We start from the raw sequence: 13,121 nt of genomic DNA on the forward strand, positions 1-13,121 counted from the left end.
TTAATGAATGATTTTACCAACACTGATCCGGAGGAACATTGATCTTATTGATTTGTAAATATTTCTTCATTGCTTTTTTCATATTTTTTAAACGAGTACTGCCACATGTAGAACGTATAAAGATGTTGTTCTTGATAATTTGATAACTTTAAACTTGTTTTAAATATATTTTTTCTCGAGTTTTTTGAGTTCTTAATTTGGGGTAACTTTGATCAATCAATCAATGAAAACGCCTTAGAGTAGGCAATTATAGTTGGAATGTCCTAAATTGAGGCGATGTGCAACGATTGTTTCGATAAAGGCATAATCGCCGCTAGTGGTATTATTTGGTTTTTCAACAATACAAATCAAAATCTCGAAACAAAAACTTGTTACCGTATAAGGTAACAATGAGGTAACAAGCTGACACGGGTTTCAGTACCATAAAGAATTAACTAAGAATTGTAAGACTTCGCACGTAGTAGTTTTTGAGACCATGAATACATTTTCAATTTATTTGAGTATTGTTCTGGCTTAATAGTGTATGTACCACTAACGCCTCTCACACCCCTACCAACGGACCGAATCAATCGAGGCGAATTCCTCGCGACAACACGAACTCCGGGGCGAATTTGGAGAGTGAGAAAGAAACTAGGAGGAACGAGAAGGAAGGAGGGTTCGAGGAGCAGAACAAAGACTGACCTCGAAGCGAGTTCCAAAAACGGATCGCTCTTGTAAAAAAAGGGAAAAACCGCGTGTTAAATGAAATGTGAAGTGGAAACCCGCGCTAGGCATCGGATTTTGGGGCCAAGGAGATCTCTTCGGAAGACAACGGGAACCACGGCCTTCCACCGACGATCCCGTACCGCTCATAGTTCCCTTTCCAATCCAAGCAGCCGGCCACGTGGTACCCTCGTTCCTTCCTAGTAATAGGAAACACCTCCGCCGTACTTGACCTGCACTTGACTGGATTGTCACCATCCACCAGGATTTCACCGGATTATCCTGACCAGAGCATCACCTGACTGTAATAAGTGCCACATCAAGTCGCCTGGTATACCATAAAAGCCGTCTACAAATCACGCCTTGTATGTTCGTCATCCGTCTGGAACCTCGTTACGCTGTTTTATTTGTCACCCGGTGGCGATAGACAGGCATTCACGACTCACCTAGGCACAGAGAAGCCTCAGTGCAGCACCAATATCAGCGGTGACCTCTCGTCCTATTCGGCCGCAGGTCCTATTCACCTTCCGGCCGAGGATACACGGTTCCATAATCACCAGTGTCCTGAAATTGGCAGGTCAGCCTCCGATGAGCACGAGATTCTACGCGTCCAACCATTACCCACACCCCGAGATCACCAGCCGTGGACGGCCGGTGTCGTGCTTGGTAGTTATCTAGCGGAGTATCCCGCGACTACGGCACCACGAGAAATTATAACCTCCCTACCGTGTTCAGCCGTCATCCGATCAACTGAAGCCTCCAAGCAAGTTTTACGAGTCCAACCATAACCCAGCTTGAAAACGAACGGTAAAGGTAGAAGCATGTAGCATGCAGACAAGGTACGTCCAAGTAAGCCGCATGCCAACAATGGGCTCCAACGTGTCCGATCGGCCAAACTAGTACTAACCCTTTAAAGACTAACCCTTAATCGAAACCTCAAAATTCAATAAAAACCTTAAAATGTACTCTACATTTTCATTTTACTCGATTACCCACATGCTTGTTGTCTCGTTTTGATTTGGTACGCTTCCGTATAGATAAGGTCCGTGTGTTCTCTCAAGAAGGTGTTGCCTGCCGACCCTAAGATAAGACCCTAGAAGAGCTAGTAAGGAGGACGTTGGGACGTCCCCTCCACAGACGTAAGGACGTCAAAGGAGGTAGTTACAAACAGGCATGTCCAAACACCGCACCGCACCGAGAACGGTTTTGAAACACACCACCAAATGCATTAAACTTACCACTCTAGTTCGGTGCCTGACGAATGAGTAGGCACCGCGACGAGTGTAACACCGCTATCGGTGTCTGTTTATAGGGGAGGAGAAGACCACCAGCTGTCATCGAGAGAAAAAGTTAGGATCATTGAAATATGGTGTGGTATAGGAAATGAACTATATTTTTGTTAAAAAACAAAAATTAAGGACGTTTCTCAAGAAAATCGTGGTTTACGGCGTTAGAATTTTAAAAGCACACAAAATAGACATGATATCTCGATTTTTATATTTTTTTCCAATAAGCAGTTAATGCTTGAAATTATTGAATTTCTAACCCCAAAAACTAAAACTTGTTTGACAAAAAAAAAGTTCTATAACGTTCTAGAGACATTTTAATTCTCATTTTCTATATCATGCCATGTCAAATTTCCATGGTTCTACTTTTTCTCTAAACTTTTCCAGGTGGCAGCACTGATGAAGGAACCTCCCCCATAACCATCAGCACCGTGTTGGGACGTTTAGCCTAGCACCGAAGCCGGGTACTCCCGATTGTGCAAAAGCACCGAGCTGAGTTTTACCGATTATAGATCGCACTCGACTTGGTTTCTTATCCGGTATTTTCATACTCTAGTAATGATTCTGTAAGCGAGAAAGTTATCTTTTGCTCCTTGCTTTGTGTAGTGTTTCGCTTTGGCAGGTTGTTTTGGATAAAATCTCTTATGAGGGTGGATAAAGGGACTTCTTCATTCAGAAAAATGGAGCGCGGCCAGAATGTTTAGGTGAAAGGGACGGAAAACTTGAATGTAGGCCTTGTGTAGAAACATTTCTAAAACCTAATATAATTGTTATATTACATAGTTGTATGCTATTTGAGTGTAAAGATTCGGTAGGCAATAAGTTGTACTATGACCAACAGCCTTGTCTTGAGTTTTCAACAGTTAGCATTACCTGAACTAGCTCAAATTTTCAAAATTGGTGCTTATATAAATCATTTGTTTGGCCTACGTGTTTTTTTTTCCAAAATGTTAATAAATAGTTTTGAAGCCACAATGTTTCATTAGTAATTTTGCTTATAATCTCACGGAAACTCACGCCTCATGGAAACAAATCATACCGTATTCAAAACATGTGTCCTGAATTGCTGTGATTCCATCATACAGATCCCAAGGATTTTCTATTTTGCATATCGAAATTTACGTGAATTGAAGAAGAACGTACCGCCTAAGTCCTGAAATCCGCGTAAATCCACAAAAAAACGACTTCAAATGCGGGCTTTTTTACCTCCCCGACCATTTTAAGACACCGCGTAAATCCCATAATCCGCGTTAAAGTTGCGTGAAAAACGATCCACATAAAAAAATCAGAAGGGTTATGTACAAGACACAACCGCCCAACGTAAACTACGTAAGGCAGTTTTGTTCATTGAGGTACAATCCTCAATGAACAAAACTATCAGTGCCATCATGCATGAATATTTTTAGAAAATTCATTTGATTACTTATGTCACTGGTTACGAACAAAACTAGCGTATCTTAAGATATGCAAATTGTTGGCGATTCAAACCATGCGTGAGTCAAATCCCATCAGAATCATGGCCTAGATATTTGCTCATGATTCGAATCGCAATTTGCATCATTGCATGATATTTACGTGTTCTTCATTGTTGAATGCATTGAATTAACTGTTTTTCGTCTAAAACAATGGCTAATAATTGCACATATAAACAAAACATACGACTCGATTGTGTTTTGACGCTTTTAGAGCGAAATCATTTTCGGTGAGTGAGCGAAGCGATGCGAATCTGGCCAAAAAGCTCAAGCGCGATGCTCGCCTTTCAGAATCGCAGGCTAGTTAGCTCGTGCATGAAACCTCGATGATTCAGATTTGAGTATGATTCTACCAACACTGAGTGTCACTATGGATAAAATATTCGTGCAACCATTTTATTAATATCATTGCAAGACTTTTGAATCAGGGAGCAAGAAGGTGATAGTTCTATTGTAACTCATATAGCCCGTTTCAAGAACGTATGCGTTCCGAAGCTTTTGTCGTATACAATAAGTACCGCATGATTCACCCACGTATTATGCATTATGTGTGCATTCACACTTCCTGAATCAAAGTTAAAACCTTTTGATGCAGACGCGCATTTAATTGGTCAAAATATTTTTAGGCCGATATTCGTTTGTTTTGCTCAAAAATAACAATTTGAGGGTCAACAAAAAAAATGTCCGGTAAATTTTGAGAACTTTCAAAACATTCTTTAACAAATCCGAGGAGTTTTTATTATTTTTTTCCATTTTAATATTTATTTTTTACTAGCAGACCCGACGAACTTTATTTCGCCTAAAATTGATTTATTTTCTGATTAGTTCTCGAGTTATGCAGAAATTTTTGGTTTATTTGTATGGGAGCCCCTCTTTCCAGAAGGGGGAGGCGTTGCAAACCATCACAGAAACATATCTTCTCTTCCAAAACCTCCACACGCCAGATTTGGTTCCATTTGCTTGATCTCGAGTTATGATGAAATTGGTGTTTTATTTGTATAGATTCTTTCAAAGAGGAGATGGGGTCTCGAACCATCTTAAGAACCTTCCCCGGCCCCAAAAACCTCTGCATTCAAATTTTAACGCCGCTCGATTCAGTAGAAGAAGATTACCCCCTCCCCCTTAACTTTGCGGAGATCATAATTTTTCATAAATATGTGTAACGGCCTTATTAGTTTTCAGTTTGCAAAAAAAATGCTCAACATTTTTCCAAAGTCGTTTTTTAATATAAACATGTTTGTGCAATTACATTGCGATGATTGCATTACTAGCAAGGGCATTGGCATTGATAACAATTGATCGTCTCATGCCTGCACAAACATGCCCCTATCTGCATAACTTTTTATACAGCATGCACTACATTACGCATTTTTGTTACATTTGTTTCGACCGCGGTCACTGGTTAGGCTCCTTTGTTCTACTTTTTGTGCGAAACAAGGCACAAAAAGCAGAATCCAAAAGCAAACAGCAATGAACGGTGACGGCCGAAACGAGACTCTAGCGGACAAGAAAAGAGGGTGCTGCCAAAATGATCCGATACCCTATTTTAACCCAGAGTTTCAATACAATTGACAAATTGGTAGAGAATTTCCGAGTCGATTGATATATAAATCTAAAAAATCCATCGGAAAATAAAGTCGCTATTAACGTTCAAAATCTTACATGATTTCGTGACGGTTTCGAATTTGGAAATTTTCATTTGTCACCCTGTATCCGAGTCTTCCCCTTAGACGTAGTTTACGTCAAAATGACCCTGTTTTATATCTATTTTCCAATAAATATGCACATTTGCATGCAATTTTTCTTTAACATCAACCAAATCTTAGATTATGTCCTATATACTGATGTTAGAGCAGGTTATTTGCACATAATATTAGTTCATTTCAAACAGGCTCGTTGGTAAAAAGAAAAAGGGCCCCCCTTAGCCGTGTGGTAAAATGCGCGGCTACAAAGAAAGACCATGCTGAGGATTGAAATTGTTTCGACTTCATATAAAAATATCATCGTGTTAGCTTCATGATATACGAATGCTGAAATGGTAACATGGCTTAGAAACCTCGTAGTTCATCTCTATGGAAGTGCTTAATGAACACTAAGCTGCGAGGCGGCAATGTCCCAGTAAAGGATGTAATGCCAATGAAGAAGAAATGGATAAAAACAAAGATGCTATAGAATGTGAAGTCGATTTGATTTTTTTTAATTCTCTCTTGTAAAGACGTGGAGTCAAACTCAGCAGAATAATATTTAAAACTTTGTTTAGACATAATTGAATACAACAAAGAACAAAGTTGGTAGCTTGAGCTAGAATATCTAGTTTTAAATAAAAAAGACAGATTAATTCACAAAGCGGCGATTTCTGGTGCATCGTAAAATATATTGAAAAAATCAAATAAGAAAGGTCGAAAAAGTACATTAAGGGAATAGATCGCATTTTTTCTATCATTTTGCTTGTTTTTGCATTAATTGCCATCATTCTTGAAAAAAAAGACAATGATTTTTATATAATTCCGAAATGCAATGCCCGATCGGGAAATTTTCAATAGCAAACAATGGGACCGTATTCCCCGTCAAATGCAACTTGTTGCGATTAAATCGGGTAATGCCAAGTTCCAAAAAATGTGTGTCTACAAAATGTGTACACATACACGAGAAAGGCAAAAATAATTTTATCAAAAACTTAGTGCTAAGCTATACTGTTATGTAGGGGAACTGTTCCGTTTTCCATCTAACTGAATATATATTCATCTCATCGCAAAACAAAGAAGTACAGTACCTCGTTTGCTTGTTTTTGCTAACATGCGCGTTCACTGCTGAAAAAAATCACTAAAATAAGAAACAAATCAAATTCCTTTTCATTGCTTTGTTTTTGATGGGATGAACATGGGAGCTATGAGATGAAGTGTCAAACAGTTCCTCTATTATGGGAATTGCAAACCGTCAAATAAGATAGAGATTTATTATTGCTGGAAATAAGATAAATTTAATGATAAAAGGAAAATTTCCTAAAACTGATGTACAATACATAAATCTTTGGCACTGAAACACCTCTGCATCCTTTAAAGACGATTTGCGTAGTATGCATCTTATATGTTACCGTCTAATTTATTGCAATGGGTTAACAAACAACTGACGTGATTTTTTAACAACACAAAGTTTTGGTTGAGAAAACTTTGTTTGAACTAGCCATAACCTTTTGTTTACTTAGTTGAACAAACATTATGACTTTCGAACAACAACATGCAGCTCAAAATAACTAAATTCCAATTTCAACCATCAGAATGGTTGCTTTACTGCATATATCGTTGCCTTCTATGCGTGCTTCCACTAATGTTCAATAGGCGAGTCAGAGTCTTTCAAAATGCAACAAAACCCGTAGGTACAGTTGTACCAAACGATTTCATTTAGATGCACCCAGTGCCGTGCCATGGAGAGAACCAGTCTGCGTACTCCCTGTGAAGGGGAACACTCGGGTAATGTTCGTAAAAACCCGGCTCCACTTCGTAACACTGACTTCAAAGCACCTAATGCGGTGTCGAACATTAGCCACCGCCACCGACACTGGTGCTTACAGTTTTTGGTGCCGTGCTCGTTCAAAGTACCGAAGCAGAGTGGTTAACAGAAAACACTCGGTGGCGGGCGTGCATGATGATTGATTTGCCACCAGTGCACAACGGTTCGGTGTTTTGCCCAGAGTCTATTATATAGAGTTGCGCAAAGAGGATCTTCTTACACTTATTCTGAACGAGCTTCTTGTTATTCTGTTTGCAACTTTCAGCAGGGACTATGTCCAAGGGCTTGACGATCCCTCCCCAGGCCATCTGCGAGTTGTGGCGCCTGCCTAGGATGTGGTGGGGTTTGACAGTGGGCCCTGTTAAACCTCTATAAAAAGCTGCATGAATCCGCAAAGTGCACAAGCCCAAGTCCTGGTGTTTGGTGGGACGCTAAACAGCCCTGACACGACGGCCCTCCGACGAGACAGGAGGTTTGCGCAGGCCCAATAAGCCGCCTTTAAAAACAACTATTACGAACGACATAGAAGATAATACGACTCGATACAATCGGCAACGACCTAGGCGACGAATAAAGGATCACGATTGGAAGCTTGGAACATGGAACTGCAAGTCGCTAGGCTTCGCAGGTTGCGATAGGATAATCTACGATGAATTACATCCCCACAACTTCGATGTCGTAGCGCTGCAGGAAATCTGCTGGACAGGACAGAAAGTGTGGAAAAGCGGGCATCGAGCGGCTACCTTCTACCAAAGCTGTGGCACCACCAACGAGCTGGGAACCGGCTTCATAGTTCTGGGAAAGATGCGCCAACGCGTGATTGGGTGGCAGCCAATCAACGCAAGGATGTGCAAGCTGAGGATAAAAGGCCGTTTCTTCAATTATAGCATCATCAACGTGCACTGCCCACACGAAGGGAGACCCGACGACGAAAAAGAAGCGTTCTATGCGCAGCTGGAGCAGACATACGATGGATGCCCACTGCGGGACGTCAAAATCGTCATCGGTGACATGAACGCTCAGGTAGGGAGGTAGGAAATGTATAGACCGGTGATCGGACTAGACAGTCTGCATACCGTACCGAACGACAACGGCCAGCGATGCATAAACTTTGCAGCCTCCCGCGGAATGGTAGTCCAAAGCACTTTCTTCCCCCGCAAGAATATTCATAAGGCCACATGGAAATCACCTAATCAAATAACGGAAAACCAAATCGACCACGTTCTAATCGACGGTAAATTCTTCTCCGACATCACGAACGTACGCACTTACCGCAGTGCGAATATTGAATCCGACCACTACCTCGTCGCAGTATGTCTGCGCTCAAAACTCTCGACGGTGATCAACACGCGTCGGAGTCGTCCGCCGCGCCTTAACATTGGGCGGCTACAAGACGGTAGACTAGCCCAAGACTACGCGCAGCAGCTGGAAGTGGCACTTCCAACGGAAGAGCAGCTAGGCGCAGCATCTCTTGAAGATGGCTGGAGAGATATTCGATTCGCCATTGGAAGCACCGCAACCGCTGCACTAGGCACGGTGGCTCCGGATCAGAGAAACGACTGGTATGACGGCGAATGTGAGCAGTTAGTTGAGGAGAAGAATGCAGCATGGGCGAGATTGCTGCAACACCGCACGAGGGCGAACGAGGCACGATACAAACGGGCGCGGAACAGACAAAACTCGATTTTCCGGAGGAAAAAGCGCCAGCAGGAAGATCGAGACCGTGAAGAGACGGAGGAACTGTACTGCGCTAATAACGCACGAAAGTTCTATGAGAAGTTGAACCGTTCACGTAAGGGCCACGTGCCACAGCCCGATATGTGTAAGGACATAAACGGGAACCTTCTTACGAACGAGCGTGAGGTGATCCAAAGGTGGCGGCAGCACTACGAAGAGCACCTGAATGGCGATATGGCAGACAACGGTGGCGGTATGGTAATGAACCTAGGGGCACGCGCGCAGGACATGCGACTTCCGGCTCCGAATCTCCAGGAAATCCAGGAGGAGATCGGCCGGCTGAAAAACAACAAAGCCCCTGGAGTTGACCAACTACCAGGAGAGCTGTTTAAACACGGTGGTGAAGCACTGGCTAGAGCGCTACATTGGGTGATTACCAAGGTTTGGGAGGATGAGGTTCTGCCGCAGGAGTGGATGGAAGGTGTCGTGTGTCCCATCTACAAAAAGGGCGATAAGCTGGATTGTAGCAACTACCGCGCAATCACATTGCTGAAGCCTACAAGGTACTCTCCCAAATTTTATGCCGTCGACTAACACCAATTGCAAGAGAGTTCGTGGGGCAGTACCAGGCGGGATTTATGGGTGAACGCTCTACCACAGACCAGGTGTTCGCCATACGTCAGGTATTGCAGAAATGCCGTGAATACAACGTGCCCACACATCATCTATTTATCGACTTCAAAGCCGCATATGATACAATCGATCGAGACCAGCTATGGCAGCTAATGCACGAAAACGGATTTCCGGATAAACTGATACGGTTGATCAAGGCGACGATGGATCGGGTGATGTGCGTAGTTCGAGTTTCAGGGCATTCTCGAGTCCCTTCGAAACCCGTAGAGGGTTACGGCAAGGTGATGGTCTTTCGTGTCTGCTATTCAACATCGCTTTGGAGGGAGTAATACGAAGGGCAGGGATTGACACGAGTGGTACGATTTTCACGAAGTCCGTCCAGTTATTTGGTTTCGCCGACGACATTGATATCATGGCACGTAACTTTGAGAGGATGGAGGAAGCCTACATCAGACTGAAAAGCGAAGCTAAACGGATTGGACTAGTCATCAACACGTCGAAGACGAAGTACATGATAGGAAGAGGCTCAAGAGAGGTCAATGTGAGCCACCCACCACGAGTTTCTATCGGTGGTGACGAAATCGAGGTGGTTGAAGAATTCGTGTACTTGGGCTCACTGGTGACCGCTGATAACGATACCAGCAGAGAAATTCGGAGACGCATAGTGGCTGGAAATCGTACGTACTTTGGACTCTGCAAGACACTTCGATCGAATAGAGTTCGCCGCCGTACCAAACTGACTATCTACAAAACGCTTATAAGACCGGTAGTTCTCTACGGACACGAGACCTGGACGATGCTCGTGGAGGACCAACGCGCACTGGGAGTTTTCGAAAGGAAAGTGTTGCGTACCATCTATGGTGGGTTGCAGATGGCGGACGGTACGTGGAGGAGGCGAATGAACCACGAGTTGCATCAGCTGTTGGGAGAACCATCCATCGTTCACACCGCGAAAATCGGAAGACTGCGGTGGGCCGGGCACGTAGCCAGAATGTCGGACAGTAACCCGGTGAAAATGGTTCTCGACAACGATCCGACGGGAACAAGAAGGCGAGGTGCACAGCGGGCAAGGTGGATCGATCAGGTGGAGGACGACTTGCGGACCCTCCGCAGACTGCGTGGTTGGCGAAGTGCAGCCATGAACCGAGCTGAATGGAGAAGTCTTTTATGTGCAGCACAGGTCACTCCGGCCTTAGTCTGATGATAAATAAATAAACTTTCATTTTTGCTCAACCCTTAAAGTGACTTCACGGGAGTGTTCACTGCTAAAGCTTTCTAATTCGATAACCAAGTCACCCACAGAGTGCAAACACGTGAGTTTCTTGTTGCTACACTCAGGAAAATCGACACATACTTTAAGGCAAAAATCCATGTATTTTGAAATATGCATATCATGCGTCGGCACATACTTATTTGCATACAAATTCACACATGGATACTATGACCCACATGGAAAGTATGTGTGAACGTACATGCAATGCATGTGGACGCATGGAATATATGTGTTAAAAATATGGAATCCATTTCGCTACCCCCATTGCAAAAATCCATGTGTAAACTCATGAATATAATGCGGAGTTTTTTGTGAGTGTACTTTATTGGGGGGTGTATTGAAGTTTTTTCAAGCTGTTTCTAGAACAAATCTAATACATTTCAATTCATGCGTTTTAATTCGCCATAACAATCATTAGGCGATAACAATACTTCCGCCTTACCAACAATCATTTGTTTACTTTGCTCGATAGGTAGACGGTTTGACAGTTCAATAGGTAGATTTGGCTTCACTCTTTGCGTAACTCTATATATAATAGACTCTGGTTTTGCCCATTACAAACTATGAAAAAAAAACAAGAAAATAAGATTACTTATCACTTAACTATAGGTACAAGCTTAATTGTTTTGTTATTGTACTTGTCTTGAGTGCTTTTTTGGCGATTTGCAGTGAGTTCAACAATTACTGTTAATTTAATTTTTCAAATCTATATAATAAAAATGAAATGGTCTGTGTTCGTATCCGCTTAACTCGAAAACGGCTGGATGGATTTTCTTCATTCCTTCAGCAAATACATTCGTTTACATTTCCGACGGGTTTATATGATATTTCCTTATGCGAAAATCACAAGTAAGGTCGAGTGAATCGCGAAAAACTAAAATTAAAAATCGTTAGAAATTTCACCTACTATGCAGGACACCGTCTGCCGGGTCGACTATTATAAATAGGCGGAAAACGGCTTTGGCATTTTTGTTCTTTTATTGGCAGGAGGGTGTTTGTCGACCAAACTTTATGAAATTTGGCCACAATATACTTTGATATGCAAATAATGTTTAGGCCAAATTTGAGCATAATCAGTCATATAAAACCCCCTGAAAATAATAGAACAAAACCTGCAAAAGCCGTCATTCCCCTTAGAAAAATAACAGAAAAGATAATTTATTCATTTCTTGAAAATTGTCAAACTGATCAATGCCCCGGCGATCAAAGTTCCCCCAGATTACGGTATTGAAGAAATTTATGTTTTCAATACCTACAAAGAGATTTTTTACAAAAAAAAATGTATACTGATTTGAGTCTGAGAAAGTAACAACTTTTAAGGCTATACGGACAACCCTAACAAGTGGTTATCTCTATTCAAACTTGTTCACAACCAGATGCATCTTTACTAACTGGTGATGATCCGCGGTTAACGGTTTAAACCTCCTTAAACCATATAAAACCTGTCCACGTTAAATTTCGGACACTATTGATTTGTAGCCATTTGTAACACACCAATTGATTTGTAGCCATGTTATCACTTTGGACAAGAATGAAAACACGCTGAACGAATCAGATAAAGTGGAGAGATTGAGTTGTCATGTAAATTGATCTTCTTAGTAGTTTGTGAAAATTTTTAAAAATCGCCTTGATGGGTGTCCGAAATTTAACGTGGACAGGCTTTAGAAAACTGCGATGCGAGAAACATTACTGTAGGAATGATGGAAACCTCATAGTTCCAATTTCAAAAGATTGCTTTTTGCCAAAACGAACCATTTATAGAAGCCTCAGAGACCCAGACTCAGCTCGACGAACTGAGCATTGGCTATAGTTATTCGACGGGACCAACTTTAGTAACTGGCGGTTCCGAATAGAGGTGTTATTTTTTTTTTTTAAGTACACGTGCATTGTAGTTGCCAAACTACCACACGGAAGTGTACTGGAGTGTCGGACTCGACCATACCGGTAATACCGACTAAACTCCCTTGGGCTCCACCATCGTTTCCCCCAGGAACTACCTCCCAGTACTACTTCTGGGGGATGGCAGTACTAAACGTACTCGCTCATTCTCGCTCACACAAGCACCCGTCTCGTGCGAGACTGATTTGGGTGCTCGCTCTATCGCACCCTCAAACACACCCTACATACTCTGTTGCACCTCTGTCATGCCGTGTGGGTCTAACTTGTGTGCCCACCCTACTCATGCCATGTGGGTCTAACTTGTATGCCCACCCAAACCCTTGATTCATTCTCATACACTCCATGCTTGCACGAATAGAGGTGTTGATGGAAGAAACAGTACTGGACCGTCTGGAGAATGTTGTAAAGCCTGTCTATGTTAAATTTCGGACACTGTGTCAATGTCCAATATTGATTTGTAACCATTTTATCACCTTGGATAAGAATGGAAACACGCTGAACGAATCACATAAAGCGGAGAGATTGAGCTGTCATGTAAATTGATCTTCTCAGTGGTTTGTGAAAATTTTAAAAAATCGCATTGGATGATGGGTGTCCGAAGTTTAACGTGGACAGGCTTTAGATGATGAAGAGTACGATGGGGAGATCGCGACGGCCTAAATGAAGGAA

General features: G+C 42.3%; 2 protein-coding genes across 6 annotated transcripts in view; one reads left to right on the plus strand and one right to left on the minus strand.

Annotated features, from left to right (window-relative positions):
• LOC134226369 (zinc finger protein 675-like) overlaps positions 1-13,121 on the minus strand; it is a 143,769-nt gene that overhangs the window by 108,171 nt on the left and 22,477 nt on the right. The window contains exon 4 of one of the 4 annotated variants that reach the window (XM_062707109.1): positions 1,676-1,795. The exons of the other annotated variants lie outside the window; for them this stretch is intronic. Within the exon in view, the coding sequence (XP_062563093.1) occupies positions 1,691-1,795 (105 nt within the window). The 3' untranslated portion in view covers positions 1,676-1,690. Of the gene's footprint in view, positions 1-1,675; positions 1,796-13,121 lie in introns of those variants that run through there. 4 annotated transcript variants of the gene reach the window in all.
• The window catches only part of LOC134226370 (phenoloxidase-activating factor 2-like), a 33,567-nt gene that overhangs the window by 961 nt on the left and 19,485 nt on the right, over positions 1-13,121 (plus strand). The gene's annotated exons all lie outside the window — the stretch shown is intronic.

The sequence above is a fragment of the Armigeres subalbatus genome, chromosome 3 (assembly GCF_024139115.2).
Source record: "Armigeres subalbatus isolate Guangzhou_Male chromosome 3, GZ_Asu_2, whole genome shotgun sequence".
Taxonomy (NCBI): Eukaryota; Metazoa; Arthropoda; class Insecta; order Diptera; family Culicidae; genus Armigeres; species Armigeres subalbatus.